Source organism: Ornithorhynchus anatinus, chromosome X5 (assembly GCF_004115215.2).
Source record: "Ornithorhynchus anatinus isolate Pmale09 chromosome X5, mOrnAna1.pri.v4, whole genome shotgun sequence".
Lineage (NCBI taxonomy): Eukaryota > Metazoa > Chordata > Mammalia > Monotremata > Ornithorhynchidae > Ornithorhynchus > Ornithorhynchus anatinus.
Window position 1 is genome coordinate 5,617,648 of NC_041753.1, and position 25,977 is coordinate 5,643,624.

General features: G+C 57.6%; 1 protein-coding gene across 4 annotated transcripts; it reads right to left on the reverse strand.

Moving 5' to 3' along the window:
• Window positions 1-260: 260 nt before the first annotated feature.
• Window positions 261-25,020, reverse strand: TFR2 (transferrin receptor 2). Of its 4 annotated transcripts, none has more exons than XM_029054621.2 (19): window positions 24,915-25,020; window positions 23,031-23,095; window positions 21,151-21,409; window positions 20,538-20,724; window positions 19,808-19,948; window positions 19,565-19,676; window positions 18,282-18,404; window positions 16,908-17,024; window positions 15,382-15,521; window positions 11,966-12,144; window positions 11,171-11,290; window positions 9,961-10,043; window positions 9,500-9,563; window positions 9,299-9,366; window positions 9,022-9,098; window positions 6,851-6,935; window positions 4,143-4,370; window positions 2,800-2,940; window positions 261-1,107 (listed from the first exon to the last, which is right to left on the reverse strand). In XM_029054621.2, the coding sequence occupies exons 2-19, from the start codon at window positions 23,061-23,063 to the stop codon at window positions 832-834; spliced, it is 2,433 nt and encodes an 810-aa protein (XP_028910454.1). In that variant the 5' UTR covers window positions 23,064-23,095; window positions 24,915-25,020; the 3' UTR covers window positions 261-831. The 4 variants fall into 4 exon arrangements, with proteins under 4 accessions (XP_028910454.1, XP_028910453.1, XP_028910455.1 ...); XM_029054620.2 differs by having other exon boundaries at window positions 9,022-9,131; XM_029054622.2 differs by lacking the exon at window positions 23,031-23,095 and having other exon boundaries at window positions 9,022-9,131; window positions 24,915-25,017.
• Window positions 25,021-25,977: the final 957 nt, after the last annotated feature.

Sequence of the window (25,977 nt, forward strand, 5' to 3'; positions counted from 1 at the left end):
GCTCTGGGAGTCCGAGGTCCCGGGTTCGAATCCCGGCTCTGCCGCTTGTCAGCTGGGTGACTGTGGTTAAGTCACTTCACTTCTCAGGGCCTCAGTTCCCTCATCTGCAAAATGGGGGTGAAGACCGGGAGCCTCACGTGGGACAACCCGGTCACCCTGGATCTCCCCCGGCGCTTAGTGCTCTGCCCATAGTGAGCGCTTAAATACCAATGTTATCATTATTAAAAGGACCCCTTGAGCATCAGAGGACAGAAACCTCATTAGCAGCAGCAGCCTCGGACACATTTATTGAGGGAGGGTCCGCCCAGCCCGCCCCGTCCCCTCCCCTCCGCTGGCAGAGATGGGGGAGTGCAAATCGAGATCCCTGTCCTGGGACAGGGCTTGGCGGCGGAGGTGGGGGAAGTGGGGGAGACCGAAGGACACAGCCCTCTAGCTTGGGGGGACCCAGGTGTCCGGTGGGGGGGCAGCGGGGAAGGGGTAAATTGGCTGAGCAGATGCTGCTCTCTGATTGGCCGACAGTATGACCGTCAAATTATGGAAGTCACTGCTTCCGATAATCCCATTCTTACATTCGGGGGGGGAGGGGGTATTAATAAGGAGAATTAGGATCAGAGATGATAGAAGCGGTTTCTACGGGAACCGCCGTCACCCCGAAATCAATTGGGATTAACTGGGGGAGAGGGGAGAGCGTTGGGTTGGGGGAGAGGTGGAAGAGGTGGAGAGCTGGGAGGGAAGAGACCCCCCCCCCCCCCGCCTCAACTCCTCCTCTGGGGGTGTAGAGGGTTTCCAGGGAGAAGGGGAGGAGGGAAGGAGGGAGGACCACGGTCCCGCTCAGAAGTTGTTGTCGATGTTCCAGACGTCCCCGCTGAGGGCATTGGCCGCTCCCTGCAGGGTCCAGGTGAGCAGGGCCAGCTGGCGGCGGAAACGTCCCTCCTGGAAGCCGGGTCCGGGCGGGGGTGCCCCCCCTTGGGTGGGCGCTCGGTCCCGGCGCAGCAGCCGCAGGTGGTCCAGCAGGGCGCCCAGGGTGTGATCGCCCCGGCCCAGGAGGATGTGCCGGAAGGGGAACACGGCAGGCGAGACGTACTGGGACAGGAAATAAAACTCCACCTGGGGGGGAGGGGGGAAGGGGTGTGAGGGAGTTGGGGGTCGGGGGGGGGGGGAGGTGACTCTGTTGCCTTCCCATCCCACCCCCGATCCATTTCTCCCATCTCCCCCCAGCCTCCTCCCCTTCCTTCCCTTCAGCTCCCTTCCCAAGTTCTCCCCTGGCAGGCCAGAGCTCCCCTCCGGGCCCCCCTCGGTCCCCTCCCAGGCCGGAACTTTCCTCCAGCCCCCTCCCCCGGCCCGAAACTCCCCTCTAAGCGCCCCCTACCCTGCCAGGCCAGGACTCCCCTCCAACCCCCCCCCCCCCCGGCCCCTCCAAGGCCAGAACTTTGCTCCAGCCCCCTCCCCAAGCCTGAAACTCCCCTCCAGACCACCCCCCACCAGCCCCCTACGAAGCTGGAACTTTCCTCATTATTATGATATTTGTTGAACGCTTACTATGCACCAGGCACTGTACGACACGCTGGGTGGATACAACCAAATCGGGTTGGACACAGTCCCTGTCCCATGTGAGGCTAACAGCCTCAATCCCTATTTTACAGACCCCCCCCCCCCCCCCAGTAACAAACTCCCCTCCAGGCCCCTCCAAGTCTTCCCTCCCCAAGGTTGGAACTCCTCCCCGGTCTCCCCTTCCCCCAAGCTGGAACTCTTCTCCGGGCATCCCCAGCCTCCCCTCCGCTGGAACTCGTTCATTCAATCCTATTTATTGAGTACTTATTGTGTGCAGGGCACTGTATTAAGCGCTTAAGCCCTCCAGGTCCCCCGCCTGCCCCGTGAGGGTGGCCCGGGAGGAGGAGGAGGAGGAAGGACAGAAGAAGTGGTGAGGGAGAGAGGGATACAGGCTGGGAATAAGCAAAAAGGGGGATTAGAGATAGGGGAAAAGTGAGAATTTAAGGGGAGGAAAGAGGAATGAAGAGAAGAGGTAGGGGGTGACACCTGAGGGGTTGAGGAGACGGGAAGGGAGAGAATGAAGGACAAGGCGAGGGCAGGAGGGAAGAGGGATGGGGAGAGGGAGAAGCAAAAGGGAATGGGAATTGGAGACTGGGAAAGGGGTGGGGGAGAGAGAGGGAGAGAAGAGGGACATGTGAAGAAAGGAAAGAAAAAGGAAGAAGAGAAAGAAGGCTAGGAAAGAGGAAAGGAAAGGTAAAGGGAGAAGAGGAAGAAGACAAGGAAGGAGGACAGAAGGGGAAAGGAAAATGGAAAAGGAATCGGGAAAGGAAGGAGGGAAGAAGGAAAGGAAAAAGTGGGAAAGGAAGAGGGAAAGGGGAGAATGATGGGGGGGGGGGGAGTTGCAGAAAGAGAGATAAACCAGAGGAGGAGGAGGAGGAAAAATGGAGACAGGGAAAGAGAGAGTGCAGGGTTAGGCAGAGGCCGGGATCTGGGAGAAAAGGGGAAGGAAGAGAGACAGTTTAATGACTGCCTAGCGTTTGGAGCTGATCATTTTTTTTCCCTACTGGAGCTACACTACAGCTCTGCCACTTGTCTGCTGTGTGACCTTGGGCGAGTCACTTAACTTCTCTGTGCCCCAGTGACCTCATCTGTAAAATGGGGTTTAAGGCCGTGACCCCCATGTGGGGCAGGGACTGCGTCCACCTGATTTCTTTTCATCCAGGAATGGACAAGGTGACCCAGAAGTCGGGTGTGGGGGGGTGTCGGAGGAGTCACGGGCCCGGTCGCGACCCGTTCCCGCGGTCTCACCCTCATGATGCGGACGTTGTAGGTGCGCATGAGTCTCTCGTTGCTCTCCTCGGAGCTGTAGATCTCCTTCCTCAGTTTCTCCGCTGCGCGGACATAGTCGCCGCGGGCCGAGTACATCCACTGCAGGGTGAGGCCCCGGGCCTGGCGGGGAGGGGGGAGCTTAGGGCCGGATGGCGGGGGTCCCCAGGGGAACCGGGGGGTCTGGGGATGGCGGAGGCCAAGGGAGGCTTGGTCTCTGGAGGACGGCAGAGAGAGGAACGACTGTATCGACCTCTCCCAAGCGCTTAGTACGGCGCTCTGCACCCGGTCAGCGCTCAATAAATACTATCGATCGAAGGACGTGATGGCGGGAAGCCAGGGTATCGGGGATGAAGGGACGGGGACCCGGCGGTGGAAGGAGTCAGGAAGAAGAGCCGAAAGATTTGGGCCGGGGCGGGTCTGCCTCCCTCCCCCTTCAGAGGCGACTCTCTCCACCTTCAAAGCCCTCCTAGAAATCCCACCTCCTCTAGGAAGCCTTCCCCGACTAACCTCTCATCCCCCGACACTCTTCCCCCTCCCTTCCGCCCTAGGGTCTGCATCCCCTCAGCACTTTGATACTCACCCCACCCCCCCGACGGTACTTCTGTGCACAGCGTTATATTGGGTGGCTTCCCCTCCTTTTAATGTATTTAGTAATGCTGGTATTTGGTAAGCACTTACTATGTGCCACGCGCTGTTCTAAGCGCCGACACGAGGTCATCAGGTGGTCCCCCGTGGGGCTCCCGGTCTTCATCCCCATTTGACAGAGGAGGGAACTGAAGCCCAGAGAAGTCAAGTGACTTGCCCAGAGTCACAGAGCTGTGAACCTCATCCATCTCCCCGGCTACGTCGTAAGCTCCCCGAGGGAAGGGGTGGCGGCCGTCAACCGCCCTGTACCCCCCAAGCGCTCCGTACGGGGCTCCGCCCACCGTTGGGTGAATTCCGCTGACGTCTCCCCTCGTCAGTAGGATCTGGGTTCTGATCCTAGCTCCGCCACGTGTCTGCTGGGTGACCTGGGGCGAGTCATTTCCCTCCTCTGGGCCTCGGTTCCCTCGTCTGTCAAATGGGGATTCGGAGCGGGAGCCCAGTGGGGGACAGGGACTGCGTCCGCCCCGATTAACTTGGATCTACCCCAGCGCTTAGAACAGCGCTCGGCTCATGGTAAGCACTTACGGAGTACCGTCCTTATTATTATAGACCGGAAGCCCCTCGTGGGTACCCGCTCGGTCGAATCGGCCTCTCCGAAGAGCTCAACGCAGTGCTCCGCACACTGTGGGCGCCCGATAGACGCCGGCGACCGACGGGCGGGTGGACTGTCCCCGCACCTTGAGCTCGCCGGAGAACTCGTTGAGCCTGCCGATGTGCTGCAGGACCACGTCGCCGTAGCACCCGAAGTCGAGGGGCAGCAGGTGGTCGTGGCTGAGGCGGATGAGCAGCTGGCCCACCACCACGGCCACGGCCCGGGCCACCGCCGGCAGCCGCCCGAACAGCGCCCCGTTCAGATTGTCGTACGTGTCCTCCTTGGTGTTCAGGAACGGGTAGGCCTGGCCGTCCTGCAGAGGGAAGCCAGCCGGACAGGCAGTCACTCAGTCGCGTGTACCGAGCTCCTGCCGCGCGCTGAACATTCATTCAGTAGTATTTACTGAGCGCTTACTATGTGCAGAGCACTGGACCAAGCGCTCGGAATGGACAAATCGGTAACAGATAGAGACAGGCCCCCGCCCTTTGACGGGCTTACGGTCTAATCGGGGGAGACGGACCGACGAGAACGATGGCGACAGATAGAATCAAGGGGATGAACATCTCATTAAAACAATAGCAGATCATTAGAATCAAGGTGATGGACATCCTATTAACAAAATAAATAGGGTAATGAAAATATATACAGTTGAGCGGACGAGTACAGTGCTGAGGGGAAGGGAGGGGGGAGGAGCAGAGGGAAATGGGGGGAAAGGAGGCTTAGCTGAGGGGAGGTGAAGGGGGGGGAGAGGGGGAGCAGAGGGAAAAGGGGAGCTCAGTCTGGGAAGGCCTCTTGGAGGAGGCGAGCTCTTAGTAGGGTTTTGAAGAGGGGAAGAGAATGAGTTTGGCGGAGGCGAGGAGGGAGGGGCGTTCCGGGACCCGGGGGAGGACGTGGCCCAAGGGTCGACGGCGGGATGGGCGAGAACGGGGCACGGTGAGGAGGTGGGCGGCGGAGGAGCGGAGCCCGCGGGCTGGGCAGGAGAACAGTGGACTGAGCGCTCGGGAGAGGACGAAGGGAGCGGCCAACAGACACGCTCCCCGTCCGCGGCGGGGGCGCTCGGCCAGGGGAAGCGGGTTGACCGGCGCGCGGCTCCTCCTCCCAGCTCCGGCCCTCGCCCGCTGTGAGACCTTGGGTGGGTCGCTTCGCTTCTCCGGGCCTCAGTTTCCTCATCCGTCCAATGGGGCTTCGGTGCCCCTTCCCCCCCGCAACTGAGACCGTGGGGCCCTGCGCGAGGCAGACTTAGAACAGTGCTTGGCACATAGTAAGCGCTTAACAAATACCAGCATTATTATTACTGTTAGCGGGGCAGGGACTCTGTCCAACCCGGTTAACTTGTATCTACACCAGCGCTCAGAACGGTGCTTGGCATGTAGTGAGCGCTTAACGGGGAGTCTTGGGGAATCACGGGGGGCCGGAGGAGTTGGTAGGCCCTCTCCCGAGTGCTTAGCACAATGTGGCTCAGTGGAAAGAGCCCGGGCTTGTGTGTCGGCGGTCATGGGTTCTAATCCCGCCTCCGCCGCTTGCCAGCTGGGTGACTATGGGCAAGTCATTTAACTTCTCTGTGCCTCAGTTACCTCATCTGGAAAATGGGAATTAAAAACTGTGAGCCCCACGTGGGACCACCTGATCACCTTGTATCCCCCCAGCGCTTAGAACAGTGCTTTGCACATAGTAAGCGCTTAACAAATACCACCATTATTATTATTATTATAATGCTTAGAGCCCTGGAGATGGTCAGTAAATCCTACTAATTAATTGGAGGGGGCGGGGCAGAGAAACTTTGGGGCTGGAGAATGGTACTTCTCAAGCGCTTAGTACAGTGCTCCGCACACAATAAGCGCTCCATAAATAACGATTGAATAGATCAATGAATGAAGGAGAAGCGGAAAGGGACAATCGGACAGTCGAAACGGTCTTGGAAGCAGCGTGGCCTAGTGGAAAGAGCCCGGGCCTGGGAGCCCGGGGACCTGGGTTCTCATCCCGGCTCCGCCACTTCCCTGCTGGGTGACTCAGGGCAACTCACTACACCTCTCTGAGCCTCCGTTTCCTCAACTGCAGGATGGGGAGTCAAGCCCTGTGCTCCCCTCCTACTTCAACCGTGAGTCCCCGGTGAGCCCCGATGACCTCGTATCCATCCCGGCGCCAAGCGCTGAACGGATACCACGAGGACTCTTCTTAGTATAATAATAATAATAACAACGTTGGTATTTGTTAAGCGCTTACTATGTGCAGAGCACTGTTCTAAGCGCTGGGGGAGATACAGGGTCATCAGGTGTCCCACGTGAGCCTCACGGTTAATCCCCATTTTACAGCCTATTTATTTTGTTTATTTTGTTTAATGAGATGTACATCACCCTGATTCTATTCATTTGCCATTGTTTTTATGAGATGTTCTTCCCCTTGACTCTATTTATTGCCATCGTTCTCGTCTGCCCGTCTCCCCCGATTAATATAATGTTGGTATTTGTTAAGCGCTTACTATGTGCCGAGCACTGTTCTAAGCGCTGGATTAGACTGTAAGCCCGTCAAAGGGCGGGGACTGTCTCTATCTGTTGCCGATTTTTCCATTCCAAGCGCTTAGTCCAGTGCTCTGCACATAGTAAGCGCTCAATAAATACTATTGAATGAATGAATGATGAGGTAACCGAGGCACAGAGAGGTGAAGTGACTTGCCCACAGTCACCCAGTTGACAAGTGGCAGAGCCGGGATTTGAACCCATGACTTCTGACTCCCAAACCCGGGCTCTTTCCACTGAGTATTGGGGAGCCGCCTCAGGGCCGAGGGGCGCTCACCTCAGTGAAGGAGAACTCCACGGCGGGGACGCCACCAAAGGCGGTGAAGGAGTAAGCGCTGCTGTCCATGGCCAGGGGCCGGATCCTGGTGGGAAGAGGAGCGGGGTCGGGGGTGGAGGGAGGAGGTTGCGGGTGCGAAGGCCAGTCCGGGAATGGGGACCCCTCCCACCCACCCCCGCCTCCCCCATCCCCCCACTTCTCCCAAGACCCCCATGCCCTGCCTCGACTCTTCTCTCCCTCCCAGGGCCCAAGCATCCCCGTCTCCAGCCCAGTCAGCTAATCGTATTTGTTGAGCGCTTACTGCGTGCAGAGCACTGGACTGAGCGCTTGGAAGAGTTATTATTATTATTATTATTATTATTATTATTATTATTAAGGCCGTCGAGTTGTTTCCGATTCATAGCGACTCCATGGATATACTTTCTCCAGAACGTCCTGATCTGCCATAATCCGCAACCTTTCTAACGGCGTTCTCGTCGATATGATCTCTGTCCATCTCGGTCTGTCTCTTCCACGTTTTCCCTGGACTTTTCCTTCCTTCCTTCCTTCCTTCCTTAAATCGTATTTAGTGCAGCGTGGCTCGGTGGAAAGAGCCCGGGCTTGGGAGTCAGAGGTCATGGGTGCTAATCCCGGCTCTGCCGCTTGTCAGCTGCGTGACTTCGGACAAGTCACTTCGCTTCTCTGGGCCTCAGTTACCTCGTCTGTAAAATGGGGATTCACACCGTGAGCCCCACGTGGGACAACCTGATCACCAGCGTTTAGAACAGTGCTTTGCACATAGTAAGCACTTAACAAATGCCATCATTATTATTATCATTGGGCGTTTACTGTGTGTAGAGCACCGTACTAAGCCCTTGGAGTGGACAATTAGTGTCTCCTCCAGAGAATCAGTCCTGATTAGGGGTCCAAAATACGCTAATCTAAGTCGAATCATTTGGCCTGCCAAAGACCACTGTGGTTTCAATTTGCTCCCAAATCCGTTCGTTTGTTTTTCGGGCAGCCCGTGGTATGCCAGAGCCTTCTCCAACACCACGTTTCAAAAGTACATTACAATAATAGACACATGAGCAGTACTATTGCCGCTAATACGATTATTATTAATAGTAATAATGTCGGTATTTGTTAAGCGCTTACTACGTGCCGAGCACTGTTCTAAGCCCCGGGGTAGATGCAGGGGAATCAGGTTGTCCCACGTGAGACTCACAGGCTTCATCTCCATTTTCCAGATGAGGTCACTGAGGCCCAGAGAAGTGAAGTGACTGGCCCGAAGTCATCCAGCTGACAAGCGGCCGAGCCGGGATTAGAACCCGTGACCTCTGACTCCCAAACCCGGGCTCTTTCCACCGAGCCACGCTGCTTCTCTACTAATATTACTATTTCTATTCCTATTTATACTCTTACCAGGACTTCTACTCCCCACTCCCCAGGTACGAGGCATCATCATCCTCATCATAACGGTGTTCGTTAAGCGCTTACTATGTGCCAAGCCCTGGTCCTGCAGCAGAACCCGGTTGCCAAGACCTCCGCGCTCCCCTGTTGCTTCTCTTCTCCCCCCCAACCTGAGAATCTCAGAACCTCACTTTCGTCCTCTGTTGATCTTGAAAGTCAAGCGTTCACTCGGCTGCTCTACGATGATGGCGATGATAATATTTGGGGAATGATGCGTAGTAATTTGTAATTATTATCGAACTATTATTAATAATATAGTAATGAGATTTGCTAATATGTGTCAGGCGCTGTTCTAAGCTCTGGCGTAGATGTAAACCAGTCGGGTTGGTCACGGTCCCTGTCCCACGTGGGGCTCACAGTCTCAATCTCCATTTTACAGATGAAGTAATCGAGGCACGGAGAAGCAGAGTGACTGGCCCAAATTCTCAGAGCAGACAAGAGGCAGAGTCGGATTAGAACCCGGGTCTTTCCGACTCCCGGGCCCGGGTTCTACCCACTGGGCCACGTTCCCCACATGGGGGGGTGCGGTCTAAGGGAGAGAGACTGCAGGTAAGGAATCCCCATTTCACAGGCGAGGAAACTGAGGAACGGAGAAGCGAAGCCACTTGGTGACCCAGGCAAGCGGCGAAGGCGGGATTGGGACCCCTCGACACCCCGGCCCGGGATCTTTCCTTTAGGCCGCTCCGCCTCTTCCCTCCCGACCCCAGCCCCCCTTGACTTACACCTCTGCCTCCCACTTGCGGTCGGGAAACACCACCTGCTCATAGAGGGTCTGGCCACTCCGGTTGGGGGAGTCCACCTGGGCAGGTGAGAGGGAATGGGGGCGAAGGGCCTAGCGGGGCGCCTCCCGGGCAGCCCAGCCCGTTGACTCCCCCTGCCCCCCAACCGGCAGGACCCCCACCCCCCAGTTCCTCCCCGTCCCTCCATCCTTTAGGGGTCCTCCCCCCCCCCGTCCTGCCTCTCGCCCCCGCCCCGACACCTCCCCGCTTATTCCCCCACCTGCTTGAGGACGCTCTCGATGAGGCTGACGAGGAGAGGGCTGGTCTTGGCGTAGAATTTGTCGTCTCCTGAGGGGCGGAGAGGAGGGGGAAGGACGGGTCAGGTTGCGGGGGTCTCACCGTGGAAGGGGAGGGTCGGACGGTGGAGGGGGGGAATGTCCTTCCCCTCCCCGGGACCCCCTCCGGCCCCCTTCCGGCCCACCTAGAACGGCATTATCCAGGCTCACGTAGACGGCGGCTTTGAGGTGCAGCACAGTGAGGTAGCCCTGGGAAGGGAAGCCGGGGGATTCCTCCATCAGTCAATCCGTCGGCGGTATTTATCGATCTCTGACTAATCGTTCAGTCATTCGGTCGTATTCATTGAGCGCTTCCTATGTGCACAGCCCTGGACTGAACGCTCGGGAGAGGACGCTAGGACGACAGGGAGCCGTCCCCCGCCCACAGCGAGCTGACAGCAGAGCACTGTACTAAGCGATTAGGAGATGATGATAAACTCCACCGTCCGTTCCCCCTACCCGCACCCAGGGCCGCGGCTTCCGCCGCCTGCCATCCCTCCCCGCTCTCTCAGCCCCCGCCGCCATCCCTGAACCCTGAGGTCCTTGCTTCCCCCCCCCCGCCTCCCTCCCGGACCCCCCGAACCCGGGATCCCCAGCACCCGGTCACCTCCAGCCATTCCGTGGAGCCGACGCTGCCGAAGTCTCCGGCGTCCCAGCTGACAAACAGCAGACTCCGGCGGGGCTGAAAGCCTGGTGGGGTTTGGATTTTATGGTCTTTTAACCGTAATGATGATGATGATGATGAACAAATATCATTGTGATTGTGGTATTATGGGGTGAAGCCTTTACTAGGTGCCAGACTCTACGCTAAGCACTGGAGTGGATATAAGCTAATCGGGTTGGACGCAGTCCCTGTCCCACGTGGGGCTCACGGTCTCGATTCCCCATTTTCCAGATGAGGAAACTGGGACACAGAGAAGTGAAGTGACTTGCCCGAGGTCACACAGCGGGCAAGTGGCGGAACCGGGATCAGAACCCACGACCTTCTGACTCCCGGGCCCGTGCTCTATCCGCTATGCCTTGCCGCCTCTCTAATAATAATGCTATTTGTTAAGCGCTTACTATGTGCCAGGAACTCTTCTAAGCTCTGGGGTAGATACGAGCAGCGTGGCTCAGTGGAAAGAGCCCGGGCTTGGGAGTCAGAGGTCATGGGTTCTAATCCCGGCTCCCCCGCTTGTCAGCGGTGTGACTTTGGCCAAGTCACTTAACCTCTCTGGGCCTCATTTCCCTCATCTGTAAAACGGGGATTAAGACTGTGAGCCCCATGTGGGACAACCTGATCAACTTCCCCCTCAGCGCTTAGAACGGTGCTTTGCACATAGTAAGCGCTCAACAAATGCCACTATTATTATTGTATGAGCTGATCGGGTTCGACACAGTCCCTGCCCCACATAGGGGCTCGCAGTCTTCATCCCCATTGTACAGATGAGGGAACTGAGGCCTAGAGAAGTGAAGTGACTGGCCCGAGGTCACCCAGCAAAGTGGCAGAGCCGGGATGAGGGCCCAGGTCCTTCGTCCCCATTGTACAGATGAGGGAACCGAGGCCCAGAGAAGTGATGTGACTTGCCCGAGGTCTCCCAGCAGACTAGAGGTGGAGCGGGGACCAGAACCCGGGGTTGTGTTGCGGGAGGGAGTGGGGTCTGGCGGTAAAGGGGCAAGTCCCACCCCCGCCAAGCAGGGCCCTCACTCCCAACCCTAGTTCCATCTCCCTGCAGGTAACGGGAGGGACCCGGGGGTCTCTCCTACGCTCTCCTTCCCCCAGCCCATGTAGCCCCCCGGCCCTACCCCGCTGACCCCAGGCTCAGTCCCCTCCTTACCATTGCTCACCATGGCCGAGAAGGTCCGCACCAGTTCCAGCAAGATGGCGGTCCCCACGGCAGACTTGGCGGCCCCCGGGCCCCAGGCGTCCCTCTGAGCCCCGATGACCACGTAGTGATCTGGCGAAGGGTGGTGGGAGAAGGAGGGAGGGGGCAGAGGTGACAACTTCTCACTGGGAGCGAAAAGGGGTGGGGATTTGGGGGCGGGAGGGAGGGGGACTCCCAAGCGCTTAGTACAGTGCTCCGCACACAATAATCGCTCCATAAATACGACGGAGTGAATAAATGAGTGACACTTGGGGGTGGCGACGGACCTATTTTGGGGCTCTGAGGCCCTGGTGGGAAACAAGGATGAGGCCCGGGATGAGGTTGGGACGTTGGGAATCCGCCTCAGGACTTGGGGCATCGTTCCCGGGGAGTGGGAAGCGGGGCCGGAGGGACCCCTTCTTCCGAGTCGGCGGTCTGCGGCCTCCCTCTAGATTGGAAGCTCACTGTGGGCTGGGAATGTGTCCGTTCTGTCGTTCTATCCCACTCTCCCAAGCGCTTAGTCCAGTGCTCTGCCCACAGTAAGTGCTCGATAAATACGACCGTCCGACTGGCAGCGCGCCCCCCCGCCCCCGCCCCTCCGAAGATGGTCATCCTTCGTCCTCCCTGCCTCCGGGGAGACCGGGGGGACGGAGTCCCGTCCGTCCAGTCCCCGTAAAGACGGGGTCCCCATCCATCCCACCCCCCTCGGGCACCTCCTCGCCCCCAGCCTCCCTCGTGGGTCTCCGGGTTGGCGGGGGCGAGGGTTACCAGGCTCCGAGCGCCCCTCGATGCAGCCGAAGATATTGTTGATGGGGGTGGAGACGCGGAGGTTGTTGACGACCAGGCGGAGCTGGGACCCCACGGGGGTCAGAGTTGGGCCCAGGCTATACGGGGTCCCGGGGAGGCGTCCCTTCCACTCCCGGGGGGCCTCGGGGCCGGACAGACTCCTAGACGGGGTGAGAGTCAGAGGGGGGGGATCCGGTCAGTCAGTCGATCGTATTTATTGAGGGCCTACTGCATGCTGAGCGCTGTACTAAGCGCTGGGAGGACCCCTAGCCCACGTCCTGCCTCTGGCCTGGAACGCCCTTCCTCCCCAAATCCGACAGACAGTGACTCTTCCCCTTTTCAGGGCCTTATTGAAGGCCCGTCTCCTCCTCCAAGAAGCCTTCCCAGCCTGAGCTCCCCTTTCCTCTTCTCCCGCTTCCTTCTGCTTCACCCTGGCTCGCTCCCTTTATTCATCCCCCCGCCCCCCCGCCCCACACCGATTATGTCCGTCTCCGTCATTTATTTATTTCCATTAATGTCTGTCTCCCCATCTAGACTATAAGCTCGTTGTGGGCAGGGAATGTGCCTGTTTATTGTACTCTCCCAAGCGCTTAGTACAGGGCTCCACACACAGTAAGCGCTCAATAAATACGACTGAATGAATGAATGCAACCCAACAGTAAACACATTCCCCACCCACGACGAGCTTACGGTCTAGAGAAGCAGCACGGCGTAGAGGATAGAGCAGTCAGAAGGTCATGGGTTCTAATCCCGCCTCCGCCCCTTGTTTGCTGTGTGACCTTAGGCAAGGCACTTCACTTCTCTGTGCCCCAGTGGTAAAATGGGAAATAAGACTCTGAGCCCCATGTGGGACAAGGACTGTGTCCAACCCAATTTGCTTGTATCCACCCCAGCGCTTAGTACAGTGCCTGGCACATAGTAAGCACTTAACAAATGCCGTAATTATTGTTATTAGAAGAGCAGGGGAGAACGGGGGTGGTCCTCGGGGAAGTTAGGGACATGAGGATACCCTCCCTGAGGCAGGTGTGGCACCCAGCTGGGTTTTACTAGGTCTTAGAGCAGTGCTTTGCACATAGTAAATACTCAATAAATACCTTTAATTGATCGCCAGCTCTGCTATATTGTGCTCTCCCAAGCGCTCAGTGAAGCGTGAGCCCCAGTTAGGACAGGGACTACGGCCAACCCGATTTGCTCGTATCCACCCTAGCACTTAGTAATAATAATGATGACGGCATTTGTTAAGCCCTTACTATGCGTGAAGCACTATTCTAAGCGCCGGGGCGGCTGCAAGGTGATCAGGTTGTCCCACGTGGGGCTCACGGTCTTCATCCCCATTTTACAGACGAGGTAACTGGGGCACAGAGAAGTTAAGTGACTTGCCCAAAGTCACGCGGCTGACAAGTGGCGGAGCCGGGATTAGAACCCACGACCTCTGACTTCCAAGCTCGGGCTCTTTCCACCGAGCCGTGCTGCTTCTCTAGTACAGCGCCTTGCACTTAGAGAGCGCTTAATAGATACTGTAATGGACCCCACCGTGGGCAAAAATGTGTCTGTTTGTCGTTCTAGTCATTCGATCGTATTTACTGAGCGTTTACTGTGTGCGGAGCACTGTACTAGGCCCTTGGAAGTACCATTCAGCAACAAATAGAGACAATCCCTCCCACAGTGGGCTCACAGTCTCCCAAGCGCTTAGTAATAGTGCTCTGCACACAGTAAGCGCTCAATACATACGATTGAATGAACGAATGAATGATTATTACAGTGCTCTGCACATAGTAAGTGCTCATTAGGTATCACCGATTCGTTGATTGGGTCTCCCTCTTCTTGGGGCCTGGCGCCCCCCGCAAGCCTCGCCTACCCTGCCCTTTCTTCTCCAGAACCAGGAGAGGGTTAAATAATAATAATCACGGTATTTGTTAAGCGCTTATTATGAGCCCTGTGCTAAGCGCTACACGACCCCCGACCCTCATGGGGCTCATTGCCTCATTGAGGGAAGAACAGATATGGAATCCCTAATTTATAGGTGAGGAAACGGAGGCTCAGGGAAGTCAAATGACCCGCCCGATGTCCCACAGAATAATAATATTAATAATTACGGTATCTGTTAAGGCTTTACTGGGTGCCAGGCTCCGTTCTAAGCGCTGGGGTGGATCCAAGCAAATCGGGGCGGGCGCAGTCCCCGTCCCACGTTGGGCTCCCAGTCTCAATCTCCATTTTACAGAGGAGGTACCTGAGGCCCAGAGAAGTGAGGTGACTTGTCCAAGGCCACACAGCAGAGACGTGGCGGAGCTGGGATTAGAACCCAGGTCCTTCTGACTCCCAGACCGGACTGTAGGCAGGTGACAGAGCTGGGCTGAGAACCCAGATCCTCTGCCCTCCTTGAGACTGTAAATGCATTAGGGGCGGGGAACGTATCCGCTCTCGCTGTCGGATCGTACCCTCCCCAGCGCTTAGTACGATGCTCTGCGCGTAGTAAGTACCACTGATGGACTGATTACATTTCCTCAACCACCCACTTCCGTTTCCCTACACCCCCGCTTCCCGTCACCCCATCTTCTTTAGACTGAAAGCTCGTCCTCTAGACTGTCAGCTCGCAGTGGGCAGGGACTGGGTCTTTTTCTTTAATATCGTAATGGTATTTGGTAAGCGCTTACTAGGTGTCAAACACTGTTATAAGTGCCGGGGCAAATATGAGCTAATCAAGTGGGACAAAGTCCACGTCCCACCTGGGGCTCACCGTCTTCATCCCCATTTGAAAGAGGAGGGAACCGAGGCCCAGAGAGTGAGTGACTTCCCCAAGGCCACACAGCAGACGCGCGGCGGAGCCGGGATTAGAACCCGGCTCCTTCCTATTCCCAAGCCTATGATCTACCGACTAGGCGGTGCTGCTCCCAAGAGCTCAGTTCAGTGCTCTGCACATTCATTCATTAAATCATATTTAGGGAGCGTTTACTGTGTGCACAGCACTGTACTATGAGCTTGGGAGAGGAATAATAATAGCGATGGCATTTGTTAAGCGCTTACTATGCGCAAAGCACCGTTCTGAGCGCTGGGGAGGATACAAGGTGATCAGGTGGCTCCCGGTCTTCATCCCCATTTGACAGATGGGGTAACTGAGGCCCAGAGAAGTGAAGTGACTTGCCCGGAGTCACACAGCTGACAGGCGGCGAACCCGTGACCTCTGACTCCCCAGCCCGTGCTCTTTCCACCGAGCCACGCCGCTTCTCTACGACACAACGACATACGCCTTCCCGCCCACGGTGAGCTCACAGTCTGCACACGGTAAGCGCTCGATAAACACCATTGACTGACTGACCTTCCCACTCAATCGACAGAATTGACTGATTGATCGACGGATTGCGGTCCCCTTCCCTCCCTCCCCCACCCGCCTTACTCACTTCAGCAGTCTGCTGGCCACGTTGGCACTGATGGGTTGGGCCACAATGCCCGGAAGCCCCGATGACTCTACGGGTGGGAACTGGGTTTGGTTGAAGGAAGGAAAACCAGGGGTGTAGGGGTCCCCCGTGCCCAGGTGAACCTACAAGAGAGGCCAGTCAGTGGTTTTGGGGTTTTTTTTTATGGTATTGGTTAAACGCTTATTAAGTGCCAGGCATCCCGGCTCTGCCACTTGTCAGCTGGGTGCCTTTGGGCAAGTCACTTCACTTCTCTGGGCCTCAGTGACCTCATCTGTCAAATGGGGATGAAGACTGGGAGCCCCACGGGGGACAACCTGATGACCTGGCGTCTCCCCCAGTGCTCAGAACAGTGCTTGGCACACAGTAAGCACTTAACAGATGGTGATAATGTTGTCTTGTTTTTGTTTCGTTCTCTTTTGCTCTGCCGTCTGTCTCCCCCGATTAGACCGTGAGCCCGTCCTTGGGCGGGGACTGTCTCTATCTGTTGCCCGATTGTCCATTCCAAGCGCTTAGTCCGGCACCTAGTAAGCGCTCAATAAATACTATCGAATGAATGAACAAATACTATCATTATTATTATCACTAAGCGCTGAAGTAGATACAAGCAAGTCTGATTGGATACAGTCTCTGTCCCCCATGGGGCTCACTGTCTTCATCCCCATTTTACAGAGGAGGGAACTGAGGCCCAGAGAAGTGAAGTGACTCGACTAGGGCAGGGAATGTGTCTGTTTATTGTTTTATTGTCCTCTCCCAAGCGCTCAGTACAGCGCTCTGCGCGCAGTAAGCGCTCGATAAATAGGATTGAATGAATAAGGTCACGCGGCAGACAAGCGGCAGAGTTAGGATTAGGACCCAGGCCCAGGGCTCTATCCACTAGGCCGCACCGCTTCTCCTCATCAAGTCCCCACGCACAAACACACACTAAGCTCGTCGAGGGCAGGAATGGGCCTCTTTGCTGTTATAGCGTCCTCTCCCAAGTGCTTAGTACAGCGCTGTGCACACAGCAAGCGCTCAATAAATGCGATCGAGTGAATGAACGAATGGAGACTCGTGCCGGGAAGGGTGAGCCGGACTGAACGCCGCGCCGGACTGGGTTGTGTAAAGAGTAGCAGCATGGCGTAGTGGATAGAGCACGGGCCGGGGAGTCTAAAGGTCACGGGTTCTAATCCCGGCCCCGCCACTTGTGTGCTGTGTGACCTTGGGCGGGTCTCTTTATTTCTTAAGGGAAGCAGCGTGGCTCAGCGGCAAGAGCCCGGGCTTGGGAGACAGAGGCCGTGGTCCGGATCCCGGCTCTGCCGCTTGTCAGCCGTGTGACTGTGTGACTTCACTTCTCTGGGCCTCAGTTCACTCCTCTGTAAAATGGGGATGAAGACTGTGAGCCTCAAGTGGGACAACCTGATGACCCCGTGTCTCCCCCAGCGCTTAGAACAGTGCTCTGCACATAGTAAGCGCTGAACAAATACCAACATCATTATTCCAAAGCCCGGGGCGGCCTCGGGGAGACTCACATGTCCATAGACGGCCGTGTGGCTGGACAGCCCCAGTTTGCGGGGATCCTGCAAGATGTCCGCGGGGTCAGGGTAGATCAGGACTCCCTGGGCCCCGAAGGCCTGGGCGTTGGCTACCTGAGAGTCGGGGGGCAACAGGGAGGTGAGAGGCGCTAATCCCCACATCCCACCCACTCTCTCCTCAGAATCCACCCCTTCCCCGCAAATCTTCCTCATTCCCTCTCCCTCTTTCCTCAGGTTCCAGTTTCCCCCAACCCCCATTTGGCATTTGCTGTCCAGATCGTTTTTCTAATAAAGGTTCAGTCCCCGTCCTCGAAGAACCCCCCACGGCTGGTCATCCACCTCCGCGTCGGACGGAAACTCCTCACCATCGATCTTAAGGCACCCCATCAGTTCAACCCAGCCCAACTCACTTTACTAATCTCCTACCCCAGCCCAGCCGGCGCACTCTGCTCCTCTAATGCCAGCTTCCTCACCGTGCCCCGATCTCATCCATTTCGCCGCTGACCCTCTTCCCACATCCTCCCCCCACCCGCATCCTCCACACCACCCCTCTCCCCACCTACAGATCCTTATTAAGGTCACATCTCCTCCAAGAGGCCTTCCCAGACTAAGCCCCCCTTTCCTCTGCTCCCCCTCCCTTCCCCATGCCCCAACTCGCTCCCTTTCCCTCCCTCCTTCCCTCCCCACAGCCCCTGTGTACATATTTATAATTCTGTTTATCTATATTAATGATGTGTAATAATTCTGTTTATTTATATTGCTGCTATTGATGCCCGTTTACTTGTTTTGATGCCTGTCTCCCGCCTTCTAGACTGTGAGCTCGGTGTGGGCGGGGATTTTCTCTATTTTTTGCTGAACTGTACTTTCCAAGCGCTTAGTACAGTGCTCTCCACACAGTAAGCGCTCAATAAATCCGACTGAATGAATGAATCTGTGACTTTCGAGCATTTGATATTCACCCAACCCCATAGCGCTTACGTACATATCTTTATATTATGTATTATAAATTACTTATTTACATTAATGTCTGTCTCCCCCCTAGACTGTAAGCTCACCGTGGGCAGGGAGTGTGTCTGCTAACTCCGTTGGATTGTGCTCTGTCCCAAGTGCTTAGTTCAGTGCTCGGCACATAGTAAGCGCTCAGTAAGTACCATTGATTGATTAATTGCATTTCCTCACGGCCTCACTTCCATTTCCCCACATTTCCACTTCCGGCCACCCTCCCCACTTTCCATCACCCCCTCGTCCCACGCCCCACTCCCCCCCGGGCTCTCCGGGACCTTCCCACCCCACTTTCTCCTTCTCCCCAAATGACACCTCCTTCTTCCACATCCCCTCTCCAGAAGGCCCTCCGCCTTAAGAGCATCTGACCTTCTCCGCGAAGCTGGTCTCCCCGACCCGGACGAGGACCAGGTGTCCGGCGGGGTTCACTCCCCTCCTCCTCAAAGCCTCCAGGTCCTCCTGCCGCCCATAGTTAGCGTACACCAGACTGCCCTAGGGGACATAATAATAATAATAATTATGGTATTTGTTAAGCGCTTACTGTGTGCCAGGATACAGCAAACTGGATTTCCACGTGCCGTCGGTCAGCCTGGTCAGGGCTTCGCCTAGACCGGTCCTGCCCCCACAGCCGGAATAATTATTTATCATTAAATAGTAATTTATTTATTTATATTACTGTCTATCTCCCCATCTAGGCTGTAAGCTCGTTGCGGGCAGGCAGTGTGGACAGAGAAGCATCATGGCCCAGGGCCGGGCCTGGGAGTCGGAAGGATCTGGGTTCTAATCCCCGCTCGCCACTTGTCTGCTCTGTGACCTTGGAGAAGTCACTTCTCTGTGCCTCAGTTCCCTCATGTGCAAAATGGGGATGAAGACTGTGAGTCTCATGTGGGACAGGGAGTGTGTCCACCTGATTAGCTTCTATAAACCCATAACTTGGAAAAGTGCTTGCCACATACTATAACAAATGCCATTACTATTATTATTATTAAATGTTGCATTGCATTCTCCCAAGTGCTTAGTACAGTGCTCTGCACAAATTAAACGTTCGATAAATATAATCGACTGACTGACAATAGTAACAGTAATGATGATGGCGGTATTTGCACGCTCTTACTTTGTGTGGAACACAGCGCTGGGGTAGGTACCATATTAATCAGATCTCTCCTCCTACCTCTCCTCACTGCTCTTCTACTCCAGGCCAGCCCGCACACTTCGCTCCTCTATTGCCGCCCTACTCACCGTCCCTCAATCTCGTCTATCTCTCCACTGACCTCTCGCCCACGTCCTGCCTCGGGCCTGGAACGCCGTCCGTCCTCGTATCCCACAGACAGTGACTCTCCTGCCATTCAAAACCTAATCGGAGGCCCATCTCCTCCAAGAAGCCTTCCCCGACTAAACCTTCCTTTCCTCTTCTCCCACTCCCATCTGCATCACCCTGACTTGCTCCCTTTATTCATCCCCCCATTCCAGCCCAAAGCGCTTATGTCCCTAACAGTCATTTATTTATTTCTATTCATGTCCATCTCCCCCTTTAGACCGTAAGCTCGCCGTGGGTGGGGAACATGTCCGTTATATCGTACTCTCCCAAGCGATCGGTCCAGTGCTCTGCCCACGGTAAGCGCTCAATAGATACAATTGACTGGCTGACTGACCGTGGCGTTTCCGTTGGCGCTGTAGGGACAGTAGACGTCGGGATCTTCCAGAGGCAGCTGGTCTGTTACTTCCCCGGCCTTGTCCACCCAATAGAGGGAGTTGGGCTGGAGCCTCGGGGGGCGGAAAGGACAGATCAGAGTCCAAATCCCCTAAAACTCATCTTTCAGCCCCCCCACCCGGACCCCTCTCCCCGTCGCTCCCCACCGCTTCTCTCCCCCCCAAAATACACCCACAGGCCTCACCGGTCGGGGAACTGCAGCCCCACGTAGTGTGTGTCAGTCCAGACGTGGTCCAGCTTCCTCTGGGAGAACGTGTTCCGGATTTGGTGAGACAGAGCGGTCATCCCCGCGGAGCCCGAGGTGCGCTCCAGGGAGCTGGTGGACCTGGGAGGGGACAGGGCTCAGGGAGGGGCGGGGGGCGAGATGGGCCGGGGGGACCGTGGAGCTGCGTGGGGGGTGATGGGGATGGGGGGCGAGGGGGAAGGGGTCGATTTTAACGTCCGCCTCCCCGTAGACAAAGCTCATGGGCAGGTGTGGCACCTTCCAGGGCTTTCCCAAGCGCTTAATGCCGTGCTCTGCACACTGTAGACTGGAATTTCCTTGTGGGCAGAGATGGCGCCTTCCAACTCCATTGTAATGGGCTTTGCCAAGCGCTTAGTTCAGCGCTCTGCACACAGTAGAATGGAAGCTCCGTGCGGGCAGGGATGGTGCCTCCCGCCTCTGTTATATTGTACTTTCCCAAGCGCTTAGTATGGCGCTCTGCACAGTAGACTGAAAGCTCCTCGCGGAAAGGGATCGCTTCTTCCGACTCTGTCGTATCGGACTTTCCCGAGCACTTAGTACGGTGCTCTGCGCCCGGTAGACAGGAAGCCCCTTGAGGGCAGGGATCGTGTCCTCCAACTCTGTCGTACTTCCCCAAGCACTTAGTACAGCGCTCAGTAGACAGCCCCGATGGACCGATCCCCTCCCTCACCTGATGGAGGCCTCCAGCTGCCCCTCGTCCAGGTACTTGTGGAACATCTCCTGCAGGTCGGCCCAGTAGAGGGTGGAGCGGGCCGCGTCCGGGCCCGCCTCGTACCCCGAATCATCGCCCACCGCGGTCACGTAGTCTCCGCAAGACTGGCAGGAGCCCCGGAAAACGACATAGCCCAGGAGGAAAGCTGGGGGCGGCCAGAGACGAGAGACATCTCTTACCCGCCGGGGCCTCCCCTCTCTCCCTCAGCCGGGACCCCCTCCCTACCCCCGCGTCTTCTAGCGGCCTCCAGCTCCTGACTTTTCTCCCCCCAAAACAACCCCTCTGTCACACGTAGCCCTCCGGCTTCCACTTTCCCCCCAGCCGAGCCCCCCGGCTTTGTCCCGTGATAGCCTGTGCCCCCGGCCTTCCCCCAGCTTCCACTGTTCTCCGAGACCCCAACCTCCGGTCTCTTACTTCTTCATTCCCGGCCTCCACCCGCCCCCCTCGCTGCCCTCCAGGAGTCCCGTTGTCCCGCTCCTCCTCCACCTCTGGTCTGCCCCGTTGCCTGGGGTCCCTCGCCCTTCCTCCCCCGAGCCCCCGACCCCGGGACGGGACCGGGGTCGGCTCTCACCCACGGTGAAGATGAGGAGGGAGACGAGGATGAGGTAGGTGGCCATCTTGCGCAGGGCCCGGGGCCCGGCCCCCACCAGGGCGCTCAGGCTCTGCTCCCCGGATGCCCCTGACCCCCTCCTCCGTGACTGCGACATCCTCAGCTCCATGAGGCCCGGGGGGGCCGGGGGCTCTCCCTCTTCTTCCTCCATCGGCCTCTCCTTGTCGCCCTCCACCTGCCTGTAGGTGCCGTAGGCCCGGCCTGGGCCCAGCTCTCCGTGCTACGGGAGAAGACGGATTGGGGAAGGGGTGGGACGGGGTGGAGGGGGGGGGGGGGTGGGAGGCCTAGTGGCTAGAGTTGGGAGTCAAAAGGATCTAGGTTCTCATCCCAGCCCCGTCACTTGTCCGCCTGGTGACCTCGGGCAAGTCATTTCTTTGGGCCTCAGTTCCCTCATCTGTAGAATGGGGAGTACGACTGGCATGTGGGACAGGGACTGTGTCTAACCCGATTAGCTTGGATCTACCCAGGGTTTTAGTACGGGCGTCTGGCCCGGAGTAAGCACTTAACGAATAACATAAAAAAGGCCGAGCCTGAAGTTGGCGGCTGGCGGTTGGGATCTGGAACGTGGGCGACGAGAGCGGGAGGAGGATCATAAGGGGGGCTGTTGGGGGAAGGCACCCCAGCGTCCAGGACAGAAAGACCAGCGGTCTAATGGGTCTATTTATTGTTCTGTTGTACTCTCCCGAGCTCTTAGTGCAGTGCTCTGCGCAGAGTAAGCGCTCAATAAATAGGATGGACTGACTGAATGACCGACTAGTGGGAAAGACCCCGAGCCTGGGAGTCGGAAGGCTCCGGTTCTCGTCCCGGCTCTGCCACCGGCCTGCTGGGTGACCTCGGGCGGGTCACCGAGCCTCTCTGGGCCTCGGTTTCCTCATCTAGATAAGAGAGCTGCCCTCCCCGTTGAGCCCCAAGGGAGGCTGGAAACTGATGCCCCCGGTGCCCGCTCTACCGCCCTGGTCCATCGTCGGTCATTCGTTCGGTCGTGTTTATTGAGCGCTTACTGTGTGCAGAGCACTGTACTAAGCGCTTGGGAGAGAACAGTATCATAATAAACAGACACATTCCCTGCACATAATGAGTTTATAGTCCAGAGTGGGAGACAGATATTAATGTAAATAAATAAATGAGAGATATGGACATAAGTGCCGTGGGGCTGGGAGGGGGGAGGAATATAGGGAGCGGTTCAGGGTGACGCAGAAGGGAGTGGGAGGAGAGGAAAAGAGAGCTTAGGGAAGGCCTCTTGGAGGAGATGGACCTTCGATAAGGCTCTGAAGAGGAGGAGAGGGATGGTCTATCGGATTTGAGGAGGGAGTCTTAGTCAGAAATTAATAAATGCTACTTTTTTCTAAAATAGAACCGGAACAGGGAAAGCGTGGATGGGAGGGGCAGGGCTGGGGGCAGCTGGGGAGTCTGGGTGTCAGTCCCTCCCCCGATCAGGAGGTCAGTGGCGGGGACCCCCTTGGGGTTGAGTTGGAGTCCCTTGGATTTGGACCCCAAATTCCAGGCACAGAGGGTCCCAGAGAGGTGGTCAACTCCGGTTCTCTTCTAGGCGGACAAGGGGGCTCCCTGTTCCGTGGGTCCAGGGGGAGCCTGGGGGTGGGGGGTGGGAGAGAGGACCCTCAGAGCGGAGGGGAACCAACCCTTATCCCCGCGCCCCGGAGGTCTCTTGGCCGCCCTGAGCGGGACAAGCGAGACTGTGGTCTAAGGGGCCTTCCGCCAGGGTCAGACCTCCAGAAAGGAAATCGTGGCCTAAACCGTTAAATCTCTCTGCGGTTAGTTGTTCCCCCCCACCCCCAGACCACTCTTCCCCCTTCCCATCCCCAGCCCCCTGCCGTTCTTACCACTCCGGAGAGCAGCCCCCACAGCCGGTCCATGCTGCCCGCCGCTTCCTCCTCCGCTCCGAGCCCTGCGGACGGGACGGGCCCCCCGGCCCCCCGACCTCAGCGATAACCGTTTGTGGGAGCCCCTCGGACCCCTTATCAGTTCGGGCCGTCTGGATCCTCCACAGCCCCTCCCTCCCCTGGGGGAAACCCTGAGGCCACCCCCATCCCTGCTCCTGTGCCTGTCCTCTGCCCCTGGCCCTTGACCCCATCCCTGCCCGGCCCAGGCTTCCTAGAACCCCTCCCCAGTCCCAGGCCCAACCGGGGCTCCCCAGAGACTGCCCGAAGGAGAGGAGACTCTTCTCCACCTCGCCCCTCTCCCATGCCCCCTCCCCAGAGGAAAATCACTTTTCGGGGAGCAGGGCAGACTTTGGCCTCTGGGTTCGAGTTACGGGGAAAAGGTGAGCCAAGGAAGATTTGGGGTGGAGAAGACCCCCGTCTTCCTCTCTCCTCCCTCACCCCGCCCCACTTCCAGCCCTCCGGATCTCCCCCTCCCCACTCCTAGTCCAGGTCCCACCCCGCCCTCCTTACGAGGCTCGGCCTCCCCCCCCCCCGATTCTTCCCCCTTCCCCCCACTTCCTGAGCTCTTCCCGGCCTGGGGACAGAGAGCATATAGACTTTACCGGAACGGTCTCCCCACCACCCCCCTCCCCCCCCAGCGGCGTCCTGTGTCCCGTCTCCCCGGGGCAGATGGCTCCAGACCCCGTTACATATTAACCTGTCCCACTTTCCCTCCGAAAGGCCAGGGCTTCTGGGTGTTGCCGAGGGTTGGGTGGATCACTGGGATATTTGGGGAGCCACCCCCTCCACCCCCTCGCTCCCCTCACCCCCCAGCAAGGGGAGCCCACAGAGCCCATCCTAAGTTAATAATAACGATATCTGTTAAGCACTTACTATGTGCCAGGCCCTGTACTAAAGGCCGGGGTGGACACAAGCAAATCGGGTTCGACACAGTCTCTGCCCCTTGTGGGGCTCACAGTCTCAATCCCCATTTTACAGGGGAGGTAACCGAGGCACAGAGAAGGTAAGTGACTTGCCCAAGGTCTCACAGCAGACAAGTGGAGGAGCCGGGAATAGAACCCATGACCTTCTGACTCCCAGGCCTGGGCCATGCTGCTTCTCCTTTGTCTAAAAGAACGCGATCCCCCTCTCTCCCCCTCCCCACATCTCTCAGCCTCCGTCCACCTTGCCTCATTCATTCAATTTTATTTATCGAGCGCTTACTGTGTCAGAGCACTGGACTGAGCGCTTGGGAAAGTACAGTACAGTAGTAAGGAGTGACGATCCCTGCCCGCGAGGTCACAGTCTAGAGAGGGGAGACAGACATCAATACAAATAAACAGACTCTCTCCTCTCTCTTGCTTGTATCCACCCCAGCGCTTAGTATAGTGCTCGACACATAATAAGCGCTCAATGAATGCAATCGTTGAGACTCTCCCGACCCCCGGCCGACCCCTCCTCTCCAGTCCGGCGCCCCCTCCCACCTTGGCGTCCTGGCCATCCTCGTCAAAAGCCCCTTACCCTCCCTTTGCATCCTGTCTAACCTCCCCCTCCCACCCCTCGACCCTTTGACCCCCACACCCCTTCTTCGATGCCTTCGTTCCCCCCTTCTTCTCCGGCCCCTCTCCCCTGCCCCCACCACCGTCTGGTCCCCCGAGGCGTCAAGAGCCCCCACAGTCCCTCCGGCTTGGACCCCCACAGTCCGCTCCAGCTTGGATCCCCCCGCGATCCCTGGCTCCTCGCCGACTCCCGGGCAGGGAGAGATGGCGGAGGGACGTGGGGGCCGGCCTGGTCCCCCCACGGGTCCCCCTCGAGCCTCCCACGGGCCGGGACTGGCCTACTTACTTGTGGTTCTGCGGTCCCGACTTCTGCTTCTGTTTCTGGTCTTGGGTGGCCCGAGCCGGGGCCCTTTGCCCCCCGCCCACCTGGCTCGGCCGAGCCGTCCGTCCCCCGTGGACGGGCCCTCCCGCCCTCCCGTCCCCCGTGGGCGGTCCTTCTCCTCCCTCCCTCCTTCCCTCCCCTCCCCCGGGGTCGTCGGTCCCTCGCTCCCGGCCTAGAGCCATTAATAATAATGATGATAATAATAATAATGATATCCGTTAAGCGCTCACTGTGAGCCGAGCGCCCTTCTAAGCCCTGGGGTGGATACAAGGTAACCACGTTGGACACAGTCCCCGTCCCACATGGGGCTCCCCGGCCCGATCCCATTTTACAGATGAGGTACCTGGGGCCCAGAGAGGTCAAGTGACTTGGCCAAGGTCACACGGCAGACAAGTGGCGGAGCCGGAGTTAGAACCTCTGACTCCCAAGCCTGTGCTCTTGCCACTAGGCCATGCTGCTTCTGTAGCCCCACCGAGGTCGGGAAGTCCACCCGGCGGGGAGGGGAGGAGAGGGGGTAGAGCTGAGAGCGGCGCCCCCTCCCCACCCCTCGTCTCTGCCCCCACCCCCGACCAAGAAGCAGCGTGGTTCAGCGGAAAGAGCCCGGGCTTGGGAGTCAGAGGTCATGGGTTCGAATCCAGGCTCTGCCACTTCGCTGTGTCACTGTGGGCAAGTCACTTAACTTCTCTGTGCCCCAGTGACCTCATCTGGAAAATGGGGATGAAGACCGTGAGCCTCACGCGGGACAACCTGATTCCCCTGTATCTCCCGCAGCGCTTAGAACAGCGCTCTGCACCTAGTAAGCGCTTAACAAATACCAACATCATCATCAATGCAGCTCTGTCCCTCGTGGTCCCCCCTCCCCGCGCCATCTCCCATTCATTCGATCCTATCTACTGAGCGCTTACTGCGTGCAGACCACTGTACTAAGCGCTTAGGACAGGACAATACAGCTCCAGACAGACACATTCCCTCCCCGCAACGGGTTTACAATCTAGAGGAGCCCTGTGTGCCCCCCGTCCCTTTTTTT

Excerpts from the sequence above, each read along its gene's own strand:
- TFR2 (XM_029054620.2), bottom strand. The coding sequence starts at position 23,063 with ATGGACCGGCTGTGGGGGCTGCTCTCCGGAGTG. Across the intron at positions 17,025-18,281 it reads AGACCAGCTTCGCGGAGAAG|GTAGCCAACGCCCAGGCCTT; the intron begins GTCAGATGCTCT and ends CCCGACTCTCAG. Across the intron at positions 11,291-11,965 it reads CGAGGGGCGCTCGGAGCCTG|ATCACTACGTGGTCATCGGG; the intron begins GTAACCCTCGCC and ends ACCCTTCGCCAG.